General features: G+C 47.8%; 1 protein-coding gene across 4 annotated transcripts in view; it reads right to left on the reverse strand.

Annotated features, from left to right (window-relative positions):
* TOM1L2 (target of myb1 like 2 membrane trafficking protein) overlaps positions 1-24,178 on the reverse strand; it is a 51,423-nt gene continuing 27,245 nt past the window's right edge. The window contains exons 8-16 of one of the 4 annotated variants that reach the window (XM_021412054.1): positions 22,686-22,819; positions 20,221-20,269; positions 19,526-19,649; positions 18,352-18,469; positions 16,401-16,476; positions 13,456-13,521; positions 6,983-7,042; positions 4,807-4,843; positions 1-4,380 (exon numbers count right to left, since the gene is read on the reverse strand). In XM_021412054.1, the coding sequence (XP_021267729.1) occupies positions 4,232-4,380; positions 4,807-4,843; positions 6,983-7,042; positions 13,456-13,521; positions 16,401-16,476; positions 18,352-18,469; positions 19,526-19,649; positions 20,221-20,269; positions 22,686-22,819 (813 nt within the window). In that variant the 3' untranslated portion in view covers positions 1-4,231. The remainder of the gene's footprint in view (positions 4,381-4,806; positions 4,844-6,982; positions 7,043-13,455; positions 13,522-16,400; positions 16,477-18,351; positions 18,470-19,525; positions 19,650-20,220; positions 20,270-22,685; positions 22,820-24,178) is intronic. The other 3 variants (XM_021412057.1, XM_021412055.1, XM_021412058.1) reach the window with 3 other exon arrangements.

The raw sequence follows: 24,178 nt of genomic DNA on the forward strand, positions 1-24,178 counted from the left end.
CCCTCCGGTCCACACCAGTAGTGCATTTATTGGAGTATCTCACATGCAGGAACCAAAGTAGAGATGATTTCTGGAACAGGTTAAACGATGGCAGATGAATACAGTTGTACCTTCCCTACGTGGATACAGTAACGTTTTAGTGTTGGGTTTCTTTTGCTTTTTTTTACAGTTTGTTTTCTCTTTACATCGTCGATCTCTTTACAGTTATGTCCCCCTTCTCTCCCTACCCCATTCCCAAACAAAAAAATATCCAGTATCTTCGGTAAATAAATATTATCCACTTTTATCTGGAAAGCCTACGGCTGTAATATACAGAGAAGCTATTACACAGGTTACATTTGTAGGGTTAACGATAGCTCATAGGAACATGTACAGAACGAGGAGCTCGCACTCATAAAAACACAGAGCAGGTGGGAAGCTCGGCACGCAAACCCGCTCGCTGCTTCACTATTTCCATACCAGTACCTGTCCCAAGCTGTTTTTTTCCAGGGAAGGCTCAGCCCTGTGGTTCACATGGAGGAGGCAAACAAGGACGGGGCTGGGGATGGAGAGAGCATCCCCGGGACATCCCGGCAGCCTCAGCGAGACCAGAAAGCCATGGGATGGACAGGGCTGCTGCAACGCGGCGGTGTTTGCCCTGCACGTCCCAAACCCACGGCCGCAAGCAGAGCTCCGAGCAGAGGAGCAGGAGCAGGCGGTGCTGCTGGGATGCTGGAGGAGCACGGCTCCGGGTTCTGCTCGGGGATGGGTCCCACACACCCCGGCCCGGGCCTGGATCCACCGCCCGGATCCGCTCTCCTGCCACTGGAGGGAAGCATCTCGGTGCAGCCAGCTCTGCGCTCCTCCACGGCAAGGAGCCATCGGTCACCGCACCCCAGAGAGCACACAGACACAGCACCCCACTGCGACCCTTCTACAGCCAGCCCCAAACTGACCTGCCCACCTGCTCAGCGCGTCCCAGAGCCTGTGGCTGGGTAACGGGGAGGACCCTCTGCCCACAGGCTGTTCCCTTTACAAGACACCGTGCTGCTTTTATGAGCAGGTCTCCTCTGAGCCTCACACACACACCTTAAATGTCTGTACAGCACACTGCTATCTATTATCACACCTGCCAAAGAGGCAGCTGCAATCTACACGTAACAATTAAAAAAACCCAAAGGGATGTACTTAAATAGAAACCATTCACTTCTTACATCTCAGCACAGGAGGGGTTAAAAGAAGAGGTTAAAAACACGCTGGAAAGAAAAAACACCGACAAAATAAATACCTTAACCTAGAACGGGGTTGGATTAGAACTCGGGAAGGACCCCGCTCATAACTTAGTGTCACTGGGCATCGCGCTGCGGCTCTGTCTGCCCGGGGCTTCCTATGGAAGTGGCTCCGCCTGCAGCTCCGTCCCTGTTTGAGGAAGGGGGCAGTGGCAGTGAAAGCCAAGGAAGAAGAAATCCCGAGGTCGCCCTCCAAGGTGAAAACCTCTTCCCCTCTCTTGATCAGCTTCCACCGCTCAGGCTTTCGGCAGAACACAAGAGGAGGGGGGAAGATGAGAGATCCTGATACAGGACACTGGGGAATCTATTCCGTCCGTGCAGGCAGAGCTGGGGCTGCACCCCACGCGCTTCCTGCCCGCCCTGCTCCAGTGCAGCTCCCTCTGGGGTCCCCCAAAGCCCCTCCATCACTCCCCCAGCCCAGCTCTCCCGAGGAAGGCGCTGCCCTGGGGCTGCCCTGCTCCCAGCTGGCTGCACCCTGCGAGCGGGGCCCCAGCTTCCCAGCAAAGACCTCGTGGGAGCAGAGCACATCTTAGAGGATTCAGCTGTGAGCACAGAATGCTCTGAGTTGTGCCACCACACTCTCCCTCAGCCTCAACCATCTCACTTCTCTATTTTGCTCTATTCATCACTGACAGCTCTGCAAGCTCTTCCAGAAAGATTCTCCCTAAAACGAGAAGGCCCGGGACAGGCTCAGCAGGAGCAGCAGGGTGAGCAGCTCTGCTCCGTGCTCAGGTGCTGGGGATGAAGCTGGGACGCTGCAGGGCCGTGGTGACAGCCCTGGTGCTGTCCTTGCCACTCAGCATCATGCAACCACATCCCCGTGCTGGAGCAATGCGATTATCTCCCGGGGCTTGGCAGGGAAGCGGGATTAACGTGCTTAGAGTCACCTGATGTGGCCATTTACAGGGTCAATGCGTTTCAAGGATTTAGAAGAGAAAATCCACGCTTCAAACACCCACGGAGCTTTTTGCATTGACAGGAATACCAACGATTCGTTCTGTGCCGGCGAGACGGCTCGGGCCATCAGCAGACGCTGTCTGAACTGAAAGCAGCGTCACCACAGAAGGTTCCTTGGGTTGCTGGGAGCTGTGGCTGCAGCTGACGTGCTGCAGGAGCTGGCAGCAACGTGCCTGGCAAGCAGCACCTGAGCACTGTGCTCACCCTGTGTCAGAGCAGCGGTGCGTGCTGCTCCGTCCTGGCGTTGCGTTATAGCTACAGAGAAGACAAAATAGAGAGAGCTGACCTGGGATGGCCTGGAAATCCTGCACCAAACAAACAGAGCTTCCCTCTGCAGATGAATGTGACAGCTCCCAAAGAGCAGCAGTGCTGCGATCCGGCCACGTGGGAGAAGATTGTGCGTGTCACAAACTGCCAAAGCGCGGTGGTGTGCCTTGGAGAGCGCGTTAGGAGCTGAAATTACCACGCCCAGATAAAAGCTTCTGTCACTTTCCTATCAGCTGTTTATAGCACGGCCTCTCGGTCTAGAACAGCGCCTGACAGAGCTCCACGCACGCCAGCCTGACACACATCAGTGTCCACGTCAGAAGGAGCAGGTTGGGAAAGGCAAGCCCCTGGGAGAGGGGCGTCCATCTGAGAAGCTGCCTCCCTGCCAGCCCAGGAGCTGCTCTTGGCCACATTCCTCTCTCACTGTGATCCTGCCACCCTGTGCTGCCAGGTTCCTCCCACGGAACACACAGGGGATGCAGGAGGATGCAGGACTGCAGCCCCCTGGGAGCTGGGAGGGAGAAAGGGGCAGAGGTTTTGAAGGACGCTCCAGAAACGCTTGGGATTATGACCAGCATGGTCACCATCACACAACACTCTCAGGCCCGGAAGGAAATGAAGGGTTTCACCTCCAGCACAGGCATGGCCAGTCCCTCCACGATAACTCTGGGCATGCTCACAGATGCCTCTGGCAGGTTTGCTGCCCTTCCCATCACAGCTAGCACCAAGAGACCTAACAGCTACATCAGGGAACCCAGGAACCTCGGTTCGCCCCCGGTCCGTCATCAAGTCCCATCCATCTGCATGGATGCTATTTACAACAGCTGAGACAAACGCAGAGCTCTACAGTCACTGAAGAAGGACTCTTAGGTAAGGAAAAAATAACCTCGCTATTTTAAAAGGCAAACACGCTAGTAAAAACCCTCCTGCAAGAATGCTCTCCCAAAGAGCAAAATGCTTCACGCGCTCACGTTGCGGCATCCATTTAGCTCAGCGTTTTTCATTCCCGACAACTGCCAGAGCTACTGGACACGGCCAACAGACTGCTTTCAAATTAGAGCAAGCCCAGATAAAACACAAGGAAAAAAATACCCTGTGAGATTAAGAATATGAAGCGCTGCACAAAGTGGGGAAAAGCGACCGCCATATGGTACCGGGAGATGTGTGAGTGGGAGAGTAAAGGATTTTAACTTGTGAAGCACATGTTGAAAGGGGAACAGTTGTTCCTTGCTGTCGAATCCGACACGAAAGCCAATACATTAACATTTTATCTAAAAATAAAGACACGCTCCCCCTGCACATTCCAGCTCAGTCAATTACATGCTGATCGACAGAGCAGTCGACTTGGCAGGACCTGCCTACAGAAGAGGATGATCCCTACGCCAACTGAAGGGCAAGGCTGCTCTCTCCCCTCTGGGCTTTTGTTTCAACACAGTGTGATGCAGTCATGCATTCGAAAGGGGTTTTCAGCATCAAGAGCTGGTTTTGTGCAGCTGGGATAGGAAGGAGGGGATTAAGCGAGCGCTGGAAAATCGCAGTCTGGCAGGAAGAGTGTTGGACTTAAACAGAAAGAGACGGCTTGTGGGGATGGAGTGCTGGAGATCGAGAGAGAGGGAAGAAGGAGAAGCAATCTATGAAACTTTGGGGAGGAAAGGGTTGTTGTTAGCCAAGTGCTGTGGGAGGACGAGGTGGCCGTACAGCGACGCTCTCCTGCAGAGCACGGGGTGGGACTGCGAGCTTCACAGTGCAAAGAGGGCATCCTCCGAGCGCTCCTGCTTTTTCCTGCTGGAAGGGTTTGTCGGAGGGGTGGGGGCTTCCAGGGGGGGGGACGGCAGGTTGGGGACCATCTCCGCCGCTTTGGCTCGCTCTTCTAAAAACTTGTCGAATTCTGCAATGCAAAAAGAAGGAAGAGAAGTAAGAATGAGGGCTGCGCTTTTAGCCCCAGGGACAGAGGCGGGCAGGGTCTGAAGTTCCAGTGCCTGTGTTTGCAGGAATGGCTAGGGACACCCTCTGAGACACCCCAGCCCTGGCAGCAGAGGGAACTGAAACACACACTGCAACGGGAGCAGGGAAACCTCATTCCAAAGGGCTGAGCAGCTCGAGTACGCATTCCTCCTGGCACAAACACAGCGCGCAGCCAAGATGGCAGGGAAGCACTTACAGCTGGGAGGGCTCCTCATGCAAGAAGCACCAACTTTCTGCTCTGAAACACTCTCCTCCTGCCGTTTTGAGTGCAGAAGTGGGGATCGAAGCAGGGTATTCTGGCTGCACGCTAATCAGGGAACAGCTCACAGCCGCAGGCATCTCCACTTACCTTCACTGGTCACTCCTTCTTCCAGTTCATCTCCTTTCTGCAATTGGAACAAAAAGGTGTGTGAACACACAGACAGCGCTTCACTGTTCTTCCCCCAGCACACGCATGTAATGCAGCTGGACATCGCTCACTTCCACATGTTAACTATCTAAGCAGGGTGACCTGGGGGAACTGCACAGCTCCCACGTCAGGCTGGTGCTGACTAACACACTGCAGTGCAGAAGGAAGCACCAGAGATACTTCACAAGATCACTGGTGGCATCTGATAGCCAAACTTTCCCTGCTGGACCCCAACAGCAGCCCTGTGCTGTTTCCACCTCAGCCAGCAAAACCTGAGCTGTGTGAGTCAGACCAACACTACCATGCAGTCCTGTGAAAGCACTTGCACTTTGCACAGTGCCTTCAAATAAAACACGCTTTCAGCTGACAAAGTAGTTTGGGCTGGTGCTCTTCCTGGAGGAGTGCACTGCAGATCTCAGGCAGAAGTGCAGCAGGTTTCCTGGTGTCTGTGCTGTACGCAGACCTGGCCGGGGGGGCTGGAGGAAGGATGCTGCCGGGCAGTTTGCGTGTGCCCACGGGACACAAAGGCTGGGCTGCCATGGGGTCAGCACTTTTCTACCAGCTGTGAATTTCCAACGGTCCTTTAACGAGGAATCAAGTCCAAGGAGGTGACATCCTCATCAATCTATGAGGACATCAAAAATGGACTAACCCGCTGCCCAGATGCCTCAAGTTGCACCTGCTTTGGAACAGAAAAGTGTCTGCTTGTATATGGGCTTTTCCACCAGGAGGGTGGGAGCAGACTGAGTGACCTCACGGCAGTGTCCAATGCCTGACAATGAAACCTCACCCAGCACCTGCTACATTTCCGCAATACAGAGGTTTCCAAAGGGACACACAGCAGCCCCTGCTTCACGTGCACATGTACTGTTTGTTCCAATGCATCCCAAAAGGGATAAGGAAATAAATAAACATTAGCTAATCTAATCTGCAGCTTCGTCAGCTGGGAAGCAGAGAATGGAGATGAATCTTCAACAACAACAACAACAACAACAAAGAGGAGGGGAATCCATCTAGGGTTAGGGTTAGGGTATCCATCCAGCTACCCAGGGTACAGCCGATGCCCAGAGCTCCCTCAATGTCTCTCCGTAAGATTCTCTCTCCTGATAAATTGATGTAACTGGGCATCACTCCAAGCACAGTGTTAAGTTTTCCACATTTCCTTGCCCTGAGCAGGCAAACCCAAGGGCTGTGGGAGCAGGGAGCTGCCTGGGGATAGTGCGTAGCTGGAAGGAGCAATGGAAGAAGCTGATCCTGATGCGTATGGTGAGCACAAAGAAACAGTTTGGTTTGCTCACAGCACGTTTAAAAGAACAATCTGAACTGCAGACCACCTCCAGATGCTCTTGGATAATCAGAGTCAGGTGCTGACATCAAAAAGCAAACCCGAATTAATGTGTTCTGGCTGCACCACTGCCTGGCCCAAATGGGTATTGGGGCAGCAAAACAAACTCCAGGCCAAGAGAAGAGCTACTTTTAGTTCTGTCTTTCATTTGTTTGTTTAATAATTACCAGATCACAATCTCTCTAGAGAACTGAAAGTTATTAACGTTGAAGAGATGTTGTTATACATTTTTATTGTTATTGTTGTTATGAATCATATCGAGACTTCCTGCTTGCAGATTTGAACAAAGACACTTTGATTTGGAAGGAATCTGGGCCCTGCACAGCAGCTTTAAGAGCATGCCTGGAAGTAAAGACGTGCCTGGATCCTGCCAAAGCCAACGCAGCTTTAACCGTGTGCCTTATGGTCGGTGGAGAGCACAGGTAAAACTCAGCACATCTTTGGGGGTTGGAACTAGATGATGTGTGAGGTCCCTTCCAACCCAACCACTCCATGATTCTATGTCTCCATGCTTTCCTTCTGGAATCACGCCGTTGTGCGATGTTAGCACGGACAGGTGAAAGCAAAGCAACTCAGAAAATGTTTTGAATTGCTGAACACAGTGCTATCTCCACCTGCTTATATATTCCCCTCAAAAGGAAAGAAGCAATATGATTTAGAAGTTTTACTGTCTTCTGATAATGAGAAATGCCAATAACTCAGCAACACATCGAGAATTATCTGTACAAGTGCTATTGCCCGTGTGAAAAATGAAAATATAAAGAGTCTCACCACGTCGGTACTGAGCCACTCCTCAATGTCATCCATGACAGAGGACTGTGCAACAGGGATCTAGGGAGTGCAGCGAGAGAACAGCAAGGCAGGCAAACCCAACCACATCCACAACCACGGCCACAGAGCGATGGAAAACGCCAGAAATAAGATTAAAAACAAAACAAAAAACAAAGATGTAAGATGGGCTGGAAAAAAAAAAAAAAGGTGACAAAATATAAATGGCATTTCAAATAAAGAAACACTTGGAAAGGAAATTATGAACAACAAGGCTTAAAAAAAAACGGAGAAAGATTATGGGGAATGACATGACTGGATGCCAGCGCGTGATGGGTCAGTGTTCCGACCACATATTAAAACCATCAGGATGGGCTGATGATTCTAATCTTGATCGTGAAAAGCTTTTCAGGGTAGAATACTGGATATCACTTAGGTTTTGAAATGCTAAATTTATACTTTTTTTCTTTTTTTTTTTGTTCATGGGTATTAGCCACAATGAAGGGTTAGCAAAAAGAAGGCTCAAAGCCTTCCGGCAAAGCTCGAAGGAAAACAATTTAATTTGCTCAGAAGGTGGAGGCAGCCCGAGACAAACACGATGTTCCGCTCCTGGTCCCCCTCCCACTGCACCCAGGGCTCGAATTCATGCAAACCTGGCACGGTTCCTCTGCCAAAGGAAGCCCTCTTGGAACAGAGGCAGAAGGACCAAGCTCATGCCAAGCACGGTGTCCCCGAAATGCAGGTGAGGAGGAGGAGGAGAGAATGAGGCAGCAGCTCTGCAGGAGCACAGAGCACAGCTCCTCTCGGCTCCTGCCTCACTGCTCCTTGCAGAGCTGCACAGGCAGCTCAACAACATGGCAATGACGTGCTGCTGTGACAGGAGAGCAGCCACAGCGCTGGGTGCTGCTGCACGGAGCCTGCGGGCAGCGGCTGGCTCAGCGAGGGGAAATCACTGCGCGTTAGGAAAACCATTTCCTGATGAACTGCGCTGCTGAAACACAACATCGGGCTGTGCAAGAGGTAAACAGGAAAGCACCACAATGGAGCTAATAAGGACAACCTGCAAAGCACTTGGAAAGCAATGTCAGGCATGCAGGTGGCAGGGCATGGGGCTGGCAGGGCTGTGAGCTTCCCTGGAGCTCTGTGGGGCTGCTGGAGCTCTGCCTGGAGAAGTGCTGGCAGAGGCTTTGCAGCTAAGGTTATGGGGAGATGCAGCTTCCTTGCCCCCATTTAACAGTGCTCCACAACAATTCTACCTTCTAAGGTTGGATATCAAGAAATATTTCTCCTTGGAAAGAGCGGTCGGGCACTGGAACTGCTGCCCAGGGAGGTGGTGGGGTCACCGACCCTGGAGGTGTTCCAGAACTGTGGAGATGTGGCACTTGAGGACATGGCTGGTGGGCATGGTGGGATGGGATGGGTGCGGTGATCTTAGGGGTCTTTTCCAACCTTATCAATTCTGTGATTCAGTTGGGAAAGGCGCTGATTTAGAACAACAGCCCCTTTTTAATTTACAACAGAGCTGAATCACGCACACCCGAAGCTGGCACAGCACGATGGCCATTAACAAGAGCAGAGCCCTCCAGACATCCTCCACCATGTGCCTTCCCAGGGACAAGCTCCGTCTTGTCGAGCTGACTCGTTAATTTAACAGCTTTGGAAAATCCTGGCTTCAGAGACACGAAGCGATGAATCTACTCAGCCTACAGCAACCTAAAAACTACCGCTGAAGTTCCGCCGCCGTCTCTCCCTCGCATTACCTGGCGGAGCACACAGCAAGCAATACTGCGGAAGCTGCAGCTCTGGGAGCTGTTGGCAGCTCTGAAAGGTGCCCAAGTTGCTTTAAGGATGATATTACAAAACGTGTAGGAAGGTGAGGAGGAAACAAGTAGGTTCTGTCTGTTTTTCTATGAATAAAATAAGTGCGTTTCTCTAGAAGTGTGGTCCTAGGGTCGCTGTGTTTTGTAAGTTTGGGAGGGGGAAAAAAGGGGAGGTGGAAGGAAATCTACTTCCAGGCAGCCCTATTTTTTTTTTATACAACAAACAAGAACCTCAGAAGAGCAGAAGCACTTCTCACAGCTCACACACAAAAGCACAGAGAGCTGTAAGATAAGCATTTGAGCACGTCAGATATTTGCAGTTCAGCACTGACCCTTTATAAAGCTTCCCCAAATCTTCCAGGGCTTTCAGTACACGTAGAGGAAAGCCCAAGAGTTTTATCTACTGCTCCTGCCATGCTCAAACCTCCAACTTATTCTCAGATTGAGCCCCATTTTCCCCATAAAACATGGGTTAGATGTATCAGGTTCAATTTGTTCAAGAATAAAATGAGGGGGGGAACTTTCAAGAGTAACTGAAAGTTTTGTGATGTTTTAAACTATAACACTCTACCATTCAAGGTTCATTTGAGACTGCCCATCGAGAACGTGACCTTCCACCAGTTCTGTATTTGCCACATCTCCCCCTTCCCAAAGTGCTAAACTGCTGAATGTGGAGTGGACTTCTGTTAAAACTAATCCCAAAACACAACAGAAGCAACGTGAAAATAAATTTGCTAGTTTACACATCTAAAAACACCACAAGTTATGGGATCAAACAGCAGCGGCAGCCACAGACAGCATGGAAATGGCTCCAGAATGGGACAGTCTTGTTCTCAGGTGGATTACTCAAACATACATGGTCTGGTGGAGCTCTCAGCCTTGGCCAGACAGCTCCCAGATCGTCAGCGTTGGCTGCAAGAGCTGTTTTTATAATGATACTGTGATTTCTTTTTTAAAAGTCTATGCTTGCTGTAAATGGAAATTAAGTCACAACATATTTTTGGGTATTTTAAGTCACTAGCTGTAAATAAAAGATGGGCTCATGGTTCAAATCTCTTTTTTTTTTTTAACTTAAGTCTTTGGAAAAATCCTACAAATGGGATCATCTCCACAGGCCTGACAAGGAATTGGTGAAGGAGGGTCAGGACAACAAAAGGGAGCTATCAAACCCTCAGAACCCACAGGAATCTGGAATTCAAGTTCGCCCTCATTTAAGTTAGATTGTGTTGGTGGTCTCACTATCAGTCAAAGCCAAAGTATTGCCAATATGTTTCCTCAGAAGTCATAAAATCCAATATTCTACCCTTAAAAAGACAGTTTAAGGTTATTATTATCACACTTTATTTCTATTAAAAAATGATCCCGCTGGAAAAGAAGCAGGGATGAAATGACAATTCAGGTCTCTAGGTGAGCTCATTAATGTTCTTAAAGCGTTTAACAAGATTCATGCTAATTGTTGCTAGACGATTGTCTTGTAGCAGCATAGTTAATTCCACTTCTTTCCAGATGTTGAACAAAGCTGACACCAACACCTGGTTGGCTGCTACTCATCCCCTTGGTTAGCAGCAGTAACAGTTCTGTTATTCCTACAGCTAGAGCACTAGGACAGGCGTTAGCAATCTGCTCCAGCTTACCCCGACAGCCCTGTGATCTATTTCAAGCTGTTGTGATCTTGAAATAGCTGCCTGGCCTCCATATTAGCACACGCTTGACTTTACGTGTAAGGATTTAATTAGCTACTTGATTACTTGTAACTATGTTTACACATTGCATAGATGGGGAAGGCAAGAGCTCAGGTGCAGTATGTTCCCAGCACAGCCTGTTGTGCCCGTACAACATCCCCCCAGGCAGGATCTGATAGGCACATCCAGGCAGCAAGAACCTTCCTTCACCTGGGTGGCAGCTTTGGCCATGAAATGCAATGACCTAACGGGTGCAGGAGCCCACGTTCTCTTCAGGACAAGGGAATGTGCCTTCAGAAAGGAGAGGGGTCCAACCATGCAGAAGGAATGAGATCTTCAAACAATCTCGTCTCCAAGAAGATGACTTGCATCAGTAATCTCGTGTTACCCAACTCATTTCTACATCTTAGATCCTATCTCTCCATTGAAAGTAGAGAGAGCAGCATCCCACTACGTTTCTAATTAACATCTCAGCGAAGATTTTGTTTAATGTTTACTCACATATCTTTACAGCTCCTCTCCGGCCAGGCACGCTGCTGGTGGTCAGGCTGCGAGGCTGAGGGCTGTCCATACCTGCTGCTGTGAGCTCTGGGTCGGTTTCATTCCCCCCTTCATCACTGCCTCAATGTCTGTCCTGATGCCGTGGTTTAAGCAACACCCGCTCCTTGCTTTTGCAACAAATACCCACTTGGCATGGGAGCAGGAGGGCAGATTATTCTAACAACCAGATGTATTCATGCAAATCTCAATAGCAGCTGAACTCATGAGAAAAGGAACTGGAATTACCTGCACTAATGTGGGGCAGCCTTATGCTAAAGGCTGTGGCTAAGAGCTGCTGCTGCAGATCCCCCAAGCACGGCCCAACCTGCAGAACCCAGACCTCACTCTGCAAGCAGATCCCTTACTGCACAGCTTAGTGACACCCCTAAGGCATGTTTGAAAAAAGAACATTTTCTGAAGACAGAACTAGGCTAGCCTTGCGGGCAGAGCTGGACGGGATAAGCATGGTTTGTGTCTCTGTGCACCTGCCAACACCTTGCCAGCAGAACTGAGCTACAGATTAAGCTGAAACAGTGCCTCCAAATTCCCTAGGAGTGTACACACAGAGCCCTGACTGAGCCTCCCTGTGCACAGCTGCGCTGGGATGCATGGAGATGGAGCAGGAAGAGCTCAACCCTAAGCTTAAACGTATCCTAGTATGGAAAGAAGGTGAGGTCACGACCAAAGGATGTGATGACCACTTGGGCAGGGGACAATGTCCTTTTTGCGGGCTCAGTGTTGTACAGGCACAGTCAATGGCAGTGTCAGCTCACCCCTCTTTTCTCCCTCATCTCTAAAATACAAAAAGTTACGGAAGAATCTGCAGGTCAGGTTCATGCCCGGGATGCCAGCTATTGCACCTGTTTTGCAAATGCTACAAAGTTATATTAATGCATACAGTTAAGAACTACAGCCAGGTAAGAGAGAAACAGAGTTAATGATTAGCGTAGGTTTATTTTAGGTATTTCTCTCTCACATTTGGCATACAAACAAGGTGACAGGCTTGTCAGAGCAGCGACCAGCTGCACAGCCAGCCCCTCCCCCCCCAGTTCCGTGTGCCTCCATGAAAAGTGCAGTATCCTTTTTCCAGACCGAATAACCACAAGCCAACAACAAATCTTGTTTGTTTTTTCAATGCAGCAGTGGCGTGAGGGCTGTGAGCAGCAGGGCTGCTGATTTCATGCTTCCCTGCTCTTGTAAACAGTGGAAAGGCAAAGAAGAGGACCTAACTCAACCATGAGATTATTCGTGATGGATGGACACCTATCAGTGGCACAGCGCACCTGCACCGAGTTGCTGCACTCTGATACTGCGTGCCCTGACTGTTCTTCACTTGGAGTACCCTGGGATGTTTCCCTTTTTAAGCACTGGTGGCTCAGCCTGGGCCACTGGGGGCCCTCCCTGGAGCAAGGTGCTCCTGTTCCATGGGCATCCTGCACTCAGCCCCATTCTCAGTGAATGCGTCCCAGCCCAGATCGCTCTGCACTGCGTGTTTCCAAACCCAGCTGCAGCCAGCACTGCCTCAATAGGACTGTTAGGACTTTCTACAGATAGGTCACATTACTGCTACTGTTCTCAGTCACTTAAAATGATGGATGATGTAGTCCAAAAATATAAAACTAGCCTTAGAACTTGGCTTTAAGGTATAGCAGAGGCTTTTTTTTTTTTTTTTTTAAACCTACCTCTGACTCCTGCACTTAAAGCATGCTTCCAGACTTCTCCCTGCAAGCATGTTGAGGAAGGACAGCTTCAAACAAGGTCAAAACGTGCACGTATCCTGAGATTTCCAGAAGCCTGGTGTTATCAGAACAACTGGCATCACTAGACACAGGATTTAAACCCTTAAATCCAGGAACACTCCTGTACCTTTTGAAGCCTGAATCCTGATGCCTGCACAATTCCCTGACTGAGATGGAAGATGTCACTCTGGGTACCAGTTCTCCCATTCCCCTCTTCCCATACATAGGTACCCCTGCGTTACTAAGTTCAATTAAATATGATCTCTAAATTACATGTGTTTATTCCAGACTGTGAAGTTAAGCACTACCAGAAGAGTCTGCTTTAAAGGCACCTGCAAAGTGTTCTCTTTATGAACAAGATGCATGAGACTTGTGTTTATCCCTTGAAAAGTGGATACTGCATAAATAAATCAAGACAGTATAAGGAACCAATCTGATCCCCAGGCCCCCTCTGGAGGTGCTGTGGGGTCCTACAAACGATTTGGCTGGTTACAGGCCTTTGTCCTGCATGAACCAGAAACTGGCATCAATTTTTCCCTTTGCCCCAGGTAATGACATAGGTGGGAAACAAACTCCTTGTACTGTCTGATTTCAAGTGGTTCAGTAGGGCAGGGTGAGAGGTGAATGGAGGATGGTTATTCTAGGTGAGGGGTTGGGGTGGGCAGTAGGAGTCGTTTCGCTGGTGAAGTCCTCACCATTCCTTGTGTAATTAGCCACTTGTCTATGGGCTCCATGTCTGAGTTCCCACCTTTACCTCTCCTCTGTGTTGAGAACAGAAAGGTCCATAAAGAGAGAAACCACAGCAACACCCGTGATAAAGTAACATAAACAGCAGCAAGTTGAAAGCTTCACGTACACAGACACGCACACACGCACCCCCCTCTGCTGCCTGGCAGCTGTGTCCATGGAGGGGCAGAGCTCGCCCCGAGCTTCCTACAGACAGTTCACTGAATTTTAGCACTTCCTCCATGCTGTTATTTAGAAAAAACAACCAAAAAACTGACTAGAAGTGAGGCTGATGTTTGTCATCTTAGAAAAAGAGAAAGCGTAGGCTATACCACCTACCAAAATCAATCAGACTTTACTGGAAACACGCTGTGGAGTTCCCCTTGTTTATAATGCTGTAAGTCAGAGCAAATCTTACTTACCCCCTTGATCTCAACAGACTCTGCCTCAAACTCTACCAGCACGACAGCTCTAGCGCTGGCGTCAGGCAGGAGGTAAGCGATGGCAGCCTGCAGGAGCACTGCAGCAGCCCTTCCCACTGCCCACCTCCGAGGTTAAAGGACCGCTGCTGGCTTCAGCTCCCTCTGGCCTTGCAGAGCAGGGCTGGCTCAGCACACTGCTCTGAGTTTGTGTGCAGGTACCCATCCTATGTGGGATACCCGTCCTGCCCCCATTGCAACAGGCAGCGGAGAATCTGCTTGCAGTCTCTTATGGATCAGAATGTGCGCTGAGAGGAAGGAAAAAAAAAAGGGGGAAAAGAAAAAAGAAACACTCCGACTTTGTCTGCTGTCTGCGTAACAGTGAGAATTGTTTCTTGGACACCTCTCCTCCCAGTTGCGATCACACAACAACTCTGTGGCAACAAAAGCAATTCCCAACATGGAAGAGCAATATTAAGAAAACAGGGTATTTTTAGCTTGTCTGGTTTCCAGCTGCTAAATCATATTAAAAGACAGCTAATGCCACGTGACCGGCCGTCCCTCTGCAGATCTTTCTGAGAATGACTACATTAGAAACGTCGGATGTGCTGAAATTTACCCCCGGACAACTGCGCTGGAAGACAACGTGTGTGAAGAACGTGCTGCAAAGCTCTGGCTCCTCCCTAGAGCTCTTCTTAAATTAGCTCCCTACCCACATTAACGCATGTCTTTCATTTCCCGCGCGTTGCCAGTTTTTCCCTACGCATGCTGGGGCTGGTAACTTTAGGAGAGTTTAATTTTTATTTCCTTTACGAAGAGACGCCTATAAGGCTCACAACACTTGACAAAAAGTAATGTTTAGCAGTGAAAGAAAGACTGCATTTGAGAACAAGCTATTCTGATTACATGATACAGTCAACGGGACCTTTGAAAAGCAGCTGAAAGTCCCTACACCACCTCAGAGCCCAAAGTTCCACAACCCATAAAGCGCTTCTCCCCCCAAAACTTTGACCCGTCAGATTAGCTTAGATACAGCCATTTGAACTGATAACACTTCGGGCAGAGCAGCAGCTACACCGCTGTGAATGTCATGTCTCCCTGGTGCCTCAAGCACAACTGCCTGAGAACAGAAGCATTAAGAAACACGGACGTGACCCCGTGGCCACCAAGGCACGCAGCCCCTTGGCCAGCAGCTAACGCAGGCCCCCTGCTTTTGGTTAGCCAGGAACAAAGAACAGAATCTCAGACTGTTTCCCAGGTCCTCCCAGTAACACAGCACAGTGACACAGAGGGCTTGGACTGCAGCACTGATGTCAGGAATTCCTCTCTCTCTCCCTAGTATACTTCTGCCCTTGCCTCCTCATGCTTCCCTGCCTTCCCTCAACAGTGCTGGCACAAGTTTTTGTGGGATGGGTTATACACTACCCGTTTGGCTAGAGGGTGGGGACAGCAACACGCAGACAGGTTTGTGGGGTGGAGGGTGCTCCTTATGAAACCAATGCTGAAAGCCTGCTCCCACAGCACTATGGCCAAGGCAGGCAGCTGTGATCTGACCCCAGCTGGCTCAGAACACAAATTCTCTCTGGCTCAGAGCAGAAGCTGCCAGGCATGCCAGCTGCCCGGAGCACTCCCATTTCAACTTAGGAGAGAAGCAGGGTGGGATCAGCCAAGTCATGGAGAGGCAGTTCTCCATGGAGGGAGACATGCCCAGGCTGCCCTGCCTCTCCCCCACGCTACACTGGCTCTCCCGTGCTCCCTAGTGGTCAGCATGGACTGAAATTGCATAGGGAAAGACCATGCACTTGCTTTGTCATCTGAAAACTTAGAGCTGCGTACAGGACAATTTTAAGAAGTAGGGTGGTAGAAAGGGTTGAGAGATGATCTGAGAGCTCCTTCCACTTCTGCCTTCATGGAGGCATACACACAAAGTCAACCAAGCTCATCCTCTCAAGCAAGTTTTAAGGATCAAGTGGTGTGAGAGGTGGCAGCATGTGGGTCCCTCCTGCCCTGGGGCAGAGCAGACTGCATGCAAGGGCAGCTGTGGCAAGGCTTGCAAAGCATTAGAAGTCTGCATAATTTCTCTTCCTGTAGTTTGCTCGCGTCCATGCACTTCAAGCAAAGTCTAGCAGATTAAGACTGCATCAACTTTCATAAGCAAAACCAACGCAAACAGAGGCATGCCAGTGTTGACAGAATATTCCCTACTTATTCTTTTCATCAACACCACCAGTCAAAGAACCAAACCCCTCAGGCAAGCTGCAAGCACACAGGACAATTTACCCACTCTCATTTTGAAGGCTTTTAGGCTGGTGTGCTAAGTAGCAGCTCTTTAGCAATCATTACTGAGTAAGTACTTGCTCCTAGATACCAATTTCAAAATAGCCAGTACTAGCATGTCACTAGAATACAGAATGAGAAGACTCAGTCAAAGGAGCTGTCTACAGCTTGGATTCCACGCACAGCTTCGGATAACAAAGCGCAGAGCAACAACCTACCCCTCCTGTGTTCTGTTTTCGAACATCCAGGGCGGACGCCAGTCCTTTGACAGCCTGTGGGTCCTCATATGTCACACTGCAACAAAGGAACAAACCACAGAACTAGAAGGAAGTCCAGCAGTCATCCATGGAGAATGCACATGCTACTCTGATTAACTTCCCTTGAAATCAAAAAGTACATTCTTCTTCCTAAAAAGACTTAAGCGCAGTACGTGTATTCTGAAAAGAGCAGTGTGCTCCATATAAAACTAGCTAGCAGTTTCTCAGACAGCTTGCTGAAGAAAAAAAAAGAGCAAGACTGACACTATGAAAGGGAGGCAAATAGGTTATGAGGCACCATAAGCACATCCAAGAGGTAGCAGGGGGCTATGAAAAGAGGCCTGATTACAGACTACGATTTACAAAGCCTTCCAGGTGATGTTTGGAAGCCTGTCCTTGACGCACAGAGGGAAACAGGCAGAGAGAGATTTGGAGGCAGGTGAAACACACCTAAGAACTAACGTGAAGTGCGTGAAGAAGTGCACTGACTTGGCTCATCGCCATCTATTTGCAGAAGCTGGCTTTTTAAAAAGCTCCTTACAATGCTGTGTAAAAGGGACATGTACTAGTCAGGTGACAGAGGCAACTGCATCATTTCTCTGAGCACAGCACCAGCCCCTGGGAGGAGCTGTGGCTTTTTATGGAGTGCTGGCTTCTTCTGGGCTCTGAGTGCAGCATCCAGAGGCTCTCACTTATGCACGGTGGCATGTCACGCTCACATCTTCACTGCCTCACTGCTGCTCCACTTACACAGAGTGCAGTCCAAGGAAGACACAGCAATCCTTCCCTGTGAAATCACAGACTGATGTGCGCTCCTTGTTCTATTAGCTCGCAGAAGGAGATAGAGGTGCAGTGTGGGAAGCTAGTTTCGCGCTTCATTTAGCACAAGAGACAGAGGGAACTCCATTAGATCTCTCTGCAATGCATCTCCTTTCTGACTGCACATTAGGGCTCTCAGCCTGAAATCTCTAGTGGTAACGTACGCCTCTACAGCAGAGCACATCTCAGCACTGACACTACAGCTGAAGCAGTACAAACAGCTGTACTGATGGCTGCAAATGAAAGATCCTAATAAGCCTGCCAGCTGAAATTATCGAAAACTTATCAGCTCTGGAAGATCTGCTAAAGTCTCAGCTAACCTATTTAACATTTCTTGGTTAGAGACAAAGTGTTGCTCTGACGGCTGGTAGCCACTACACCCTCCTGAATTTGAAAGTAGGAGGCAGCAAGAAATAATACGTGAAAGTACCTGAGTGGCTTTTAATGAATCTCACTTGACCGGGATCAAAGGATTTCTTAATAAGTGCACAGATTTATTTTACATTAAAATAATTGGGCCCGTTAAATATCCACGAAATTGCCAGATTTGCAGCCCTAGAGATGCAAGCCCCACAAATATAAACACATTAGAGATAGCATGGCAGCCAGTCAAGCTACACTGCCTTGACATCCTGAGAGAGTCTCATTGTTGGGCCAAAGGGAGAGTTTAACTGACCTTAACTCTGTTCTCAAGCCCTTGATTACAGCAATTCAGCCAACAAAGTATATGCATGACCTTCATACTAAGGACTTGTTAAGCTCCTCTACCTTAAGCACTGGCCAGGTGGATGTGGGGACAAGCCTTTTTGAGGGCAAAAGTAAAAGCAAGTTCATTTTCAAGTTTCCAGTGAACTCATTAACTAAGACAGTCAAGTAACATTACCCAGCCAGTCTGCTCTGGCCAGCAGCAAGAACTTCCCCGTTTGCTAATACTAATAAAGACCAGGAAGATAAGACCTGGATTAAAAGCACAAAAACATACATCCAAACTACTTTTTCCATCTGGAATGAAGCAAAGAAGTTTCGGATTCATGCCCTTAGAAAACAGTTAAGGCCATGAATCAAACAGCGCTAAAGATAAACTCCAACATACTTCTTTCGCTGCTCAGCCAAGGAACTGCCTCTTGTCTGTGCGAACATGTCAAAATCATCACGAGGGTTACAGTGCTGTAGGGAGCTGAGCGTGCCACTGACGCTGTTTGTACCCAAGTCTGCAAAAGAAGCGGAGCAATGGAACAGTAAGCCACACGCAAGCAACACTGCCATGACTGCGTAGGTTAGAGAAGAGGTTATTAACAACACAGCTATAACCATCATCTAATTAACAGTTGTAGCACTGAGCACAATGCTGCCCAGCAGGAGCTGGAGGCTGCCCATCATGCGTTTCTGAAAGGACAAACGTAGAGATTGTTTTACTCCTCCTCAAAGCATAACATCATAGCTATTCCCCACCGAGAAGCCGGCATCTGGCAATAGGTGTGCACCTGCTGCCAATCTCATCCTGAGATGTTTAGTATTCAGTGGCACAGTCCAAAGTTTTGGGCATGGATATACTATTCTTCACAGTGCTGTCTCTCAGCTACTGACTGTGAAACCAACAGTTTCAGATCAAGTGATCTGATACCAGCGTGGTGCTGAAAGAAGCAGAGAACCTCCAGTCAAATCAAGTGATCACATTAAGCAATTTTTGGTTTGGTTTTATGTAAACTATCCATCAGTTTCATAGGACCTTTCATTCAAAGAATTCAAATATTATTTGCAGGAGAACAGTCCAGAATATTCACTGGATTCACCCCATAGTGCTATATCTCAGCAAGAATAATAGATCCAAGTTTTCAGTCCTGGTAAGACCTGTACAATCTCTTTTCCTTCATGCTCCCCTTTGGTTAATAAATCCCCCCTGTTGTGTCAGGCTGATTCCCAGTTATGGATTGCAATAGGCCAGGGGAATGAGAAAGCCTTCCTAAACATGGAAGCCACATAACCAAAACTTCCTAGGGTTATACGGCAGGTAGAGGTGAGTCAAAGGGTGCAGAGTGAAAAACGAAGATGTCTCCTTGTAAATCCCAACAGCTTGCTGCAGGAAGAGCTTGCATCAGATATTCAGGTCGGTCAGGAGACCTCAGCAATAGCTCAGACTTGCTCCTACACTCAAGATCTGCCTAGCTGCTCCTGCGTGCTGTTCAGGACCCACAGATTGGTCAGGTTTGAACAAGTCCACACATTACAGCCTCATGTTCATCAGCACTATTAAAGCAGGTACTCACCAAGCCCTGCAAGCTGTGAAGAAAGTGATGATGGTGGTGCTGAGTTTCCAACCATTGGGCTCACTACAGCTGGAGAGCCAGGACCCAAATCTATTAAGTTATCTTCTGTCACCTCATTCAGTACCTGTTGGGACATAAAAAGAATACAAGTTACAAGTGCCAGAGATTTTTTTTTCCTGCAGTACAACACTAAACACCAAAAAACAATGCCTGCTTCCTAAAAAGGCCTTTCTTCCACACTGCCAAATGGACTACTCGCTTGGATACTAAAGAGATTAATGTAGAAAATAAAGGGTCAGACAAAAAAAAAACTCAGTCTGACCGCTCAGGGCAGCAGGGAACTGTCCTGGAGGTCATCTACATCTCTTCAGATTCATCTAATTTGTCTATGTCTTCCACATCTTTTTGCACCAGACCACTGTGAATGTCACAGTGAGTCTGCTTTTGACTCTGCACAGACTCAAAAGCAATCACAAAAGTCAACAGATGAAAGAAAACCCATCAAGGACTGTAAACACAAAGATGTTTTGGAGCGCTGACTTCCTGAGCTAGAAGTCTGCCACGTTCTTATCCTCTTTTCCCTGTATCCACTATTAACCACCGCAGGCAGGACACAGGGCTGGCCTGACTTTATCTGATCCAGTATGGCCAGCATGGTGTAGCTACTAATATAATACATGGAGTTAGGTACTTACTCCATTGCTGGCATTTTGTGTGGAACGTCCTGATCGGTATCGTTCAAATCTGTTTTAAGAAAATAATAATAAATCAAAAGAGACTATTAAAGTCACCAATAAACAATGAAAAATGCAAGTTTATAACAAAGTCATGACATGCTGGAGACTGAAAGTAGCTTTCATTGGCTCAAGAGAGATCCTTAAAAGATTTAACTCCAAGCTAGGATGAAGGGAGTATAGTTACAGAAGTTGCATTGTTGGCAATGTGGATATTAAGTTGCCTAATCTGATCTTGCAGCACACATACACCTGAAAAACAGTGTAGGATTTTGTCTTTATTTTTTTTTTCCATTAAGTGCTTCTTGATAGACTACTCTGTTAGCCAAGGGACAGAAGCAACTGCAGTAAGATTGATGCTCCCAGCTAAATAAGCTGAGCACCGCAGTGACTCTTACTCCCACTTAACAGCTCCCTCTTGCTGCACTACATGTAAATTAGAAGCAATATACATGCTAGCACAGCCCTACCCAGGCAGCACACACCAAAAGAAACAATGCCTAACAAAATCATTCCTTAACACATTCTGGGTCGGCTCAAAGATCATCAGAATCTATGTTCAAATAGGTTGGTGCTATCCGAGAACAAACAGTAATGAGGTTAGGTAAAAACCCTCACATTTCTTAGGGGAGGAAGTCTAGCCAGCCAAGACCTGGTTTCCTCTCTACTCCTTCCCCACCCAGCTGTACACCTGGGACCCCAAATGCAAACTCAGCATGCATGAACTCAAAAAGCAGAGGGAGCTACGTCCTGTTGCAGCCTTCCTTATCATCATTTTTCTGAAGTTAAGAGTTTTTTCTCATTCAAAAGTAGTAACACATGTGGCCCCTCTATTCAGTAAAAAATAACTCATACAATTCTGTGGGTTTTCTCTCAGCTGAACAAAACACAATGGAGAATCGCAAGCAAACCAAAACGTTTTCAGAAAGTAACAGAGGAAAATGTAGATCTAAAAGGCAAGAAAAACAAATTCAGGCCCAAATTTCAATTTTAGGAAACTGTGGGTGTCCGGTGTTACTGGAAATCCAGCTCCCTGAGCTGGAAACCTAAGACACCTCCCACCTCCCATTTCTCACCAGCAGGCTGCTGTACCACACACTTTCTTTTACATCCAAAGCTCCACAGCGACGGCCAGAGCTCCTGCTTGAATCACTGAAAGAGCTTCAGACCCATAAGAGAAATCAATGTGATGAATGTGGAGCTTTTGGAACAACAGAGAATTGGAATTTATTGAAGCACTCAGACCACTGCAGCTATTCTACCATAAATAGCTTGCTAGCACTGCTCAGCTCACCTTGCAGCATATAATGGTTACAAATACGTCAGCTGCAATCAGCAAAGCTGCAGATGGAGTAACGTAGAAAAGAAATACGCAGGGTGACCAAACTGAGCCTCAGTGATTGTTACTCTCTGCCCGTGTAGGATCATGCTCATGCATGAAACACGTACCATTTCACACAAAAAGTCAGCATTTGTTTCAAAGTTTGCCCTGATCTCCTCTGAAGGGCTAAATCAAAGACAAAATTGAGGCCACCGAGTCTTCTTTCCAGCCTCCGCTGTGACAGCACAGATTCACAGATCTGGAGCCTAATTTATTTTTAAAGGCCTGAGAAACAAAGCTCTATGCTAGGAACAAGGAACAAAGGGTGCTCTTTAGTGCCTCTCTCCCCAGGCCTGTCATTAAGGGGAAGATTAAACTTTCCCAAGACTGTCGTATCACGTGTCACTCCTGCAGCAGATGTGGCTGACAGCGCCTTTGTCTGACATGCTGAAAGTCCTGTGACCCACGTCCCGCCCCTGGGGATGATGCCTGCACGCCGACTCTTCAAAACGCCCGTTCTGTGCAAGCCAGGCCTTTTCAAGATGTTAAGCATTATTTAAAAACAAAACCCTTCCATGCATGAAGGCTTCATGCACATCAGGCAGCTCCCCTCGCACCAGAACTGGAAGCGGAAAGCTCAGAGATCAGAAGACAGAGAGCTCTCGGGAGCCTCCCCAAGCCAGGAAGCAACACAGGCATTTGTGCAGAGCCGATGTTAGGAAGTGGAACTGGCAGCTGGGCCTGTGCTGTTCTCATTCCCTGATTCCTACACTCACACAGCAACACATGGGAGGGACTTATAGACACAAGTCCGCAATTCCAAAGAGCTCTGCACAACACTGTCCTGCATTTTACAGATATTCTCTACAAAAATTCAGTTGTGAGAACAAAAAAAACCCAAACAAACAACATAGCACTAAAAGAAACAACTGAAACAGGAACATTATCATAAAAGACAACAGGAAGACTTTGTAAGTGCTTCCTGTGCTTTGGTTCTCTACATTCTGTTATGCTGGCCCACTGGTCCAGACAGCCAACTCCATCAACTGACCCAAGAGTAAAAACCCAGAATGAACGTAAACGGTAGACAGAAAACATGTCTCACCTTTCGTATCTGAGGAAGACGTTATTTAAATCATCATTCACATGCAGCAGTTCCTCTGTGACTTCTTCGTTGGACACTCGTGAGATAAGCTCCACGATTCTCTGCTGCATGGCTCTACAGGTTCGGTTCAACTCCTATGAGGAATGCATTGTGCATACACATTCTGATAAGCAGCCAGCAATAAATAGGTTTTGTTGAGCTCTGTTCTCAGCCAAACATATCCCACAGCTGAGAAACACTAAGACAAGTCTATCTTTGCATGATTAAATGTCACCCAAAAGCACATCTAATCAAACGTGCCCTTCAAGAGACGATGGCATAGAACTTTTGAGAGCCTATTTACTATTCAACATCCTGATTCTTCTTTAACTCTCAGCACTTCAGAAAATAAATATCTGTATTTTAGTGATCTGCTTTAAGAACAAAATATGCTAATACCAGAGCTTTCTAGAAGAGAGTTTTCACTGAAAACTCTGAATCTGCTCTTTTTGACAATATCATTCGCAAAAACTAGAAGATGCATGTGGTAGAACAAGTGGGGAGAGTTCATCAGGGCTATGCAGCAAGAAGACGAGGGCTGGGGACACAGAGCGTGCTGTGTATGGAGAGGACGAGGGCGAACATACAACAAGAAGTAGAAGCATGAAAAGATGAGCATCCCCCCCAGCCAGCGCTGAGCTATATGCAGGAATGCTCCCATCAACTGAGTAAGTCCATAGACAAGAGATTGCAAAAAGGCAGTGGACAGCTTAAGAAAAAAAAATAATTATCTAGAGCAAGGGGATATGAGTTTGTATAAAGGAGTTCTCATGCTTCCAGGTCATGTCTTTCATCACCAATTACCAAGCAGATTTTTTAAAAAATTATTTATATATTTTTTTCCACCTCTGTTGGTCTGAATGGCCTCAAGACCAAAGGTCGAAGCTGGTATGCTGAGGAGGAGCTACAGGAAGAAACGTGACATATGGCATGGTGCCACCGATTAGACCCACGGTTTTACTTCAGCGAGCACTGGCATTTCAACTAAAGCATGTCCCTCCATCATCTTCCACCCCTCAGCTCCATTTCAGAGCAAAAATTCAGCACTAAACAAGGATGACTTGTTGGTACACAACCTTTGGGATGAAAGCAAAAATGTGTTTGTTTTCCTTGCTTGGTCTGACATCCTAAGCTCTGGATAAATTTCACCTAGTGCAATCCAGCTGCCTTAACAGCTTGAGGAATGTGTTCTCCAATGTCAGTTTTGATCCCATCACTTTAGAAGCAGATTGTGACATTTCAGAGGTTTGTTTGCTGCCTTTCTGAGAGGGCTGACAGTACCTATCTATTCTGCTCAGAGCTGGCTCTCTAGCAAGCTGTTTACATTTGATTGTTGGAGAAAATGTCAGGAATTATTTAAGGAGGATGGCTATATAAACCTCAAAGCAAGGAGTTCTTGCACGCAGCATCCGGCTCACAGCTTTCAAAAGACCATCCATTCTTTGTCATCAAAA

This window comes from Numida meleagris, chromosome 13 (assembly GCF_002078875.1).
Source record: "Numida meleagris isolate 19003 breed g44 Domestic line chromosome 13, NumMel1.0, whole genome shotgun sequence".
Classification (NCBI taxonomy): domain Eukaryota; kingdom Metazoa; phylum Chordata; class Aves; order Galliformes; family Numididae; genus Numida; species Numida meleagris.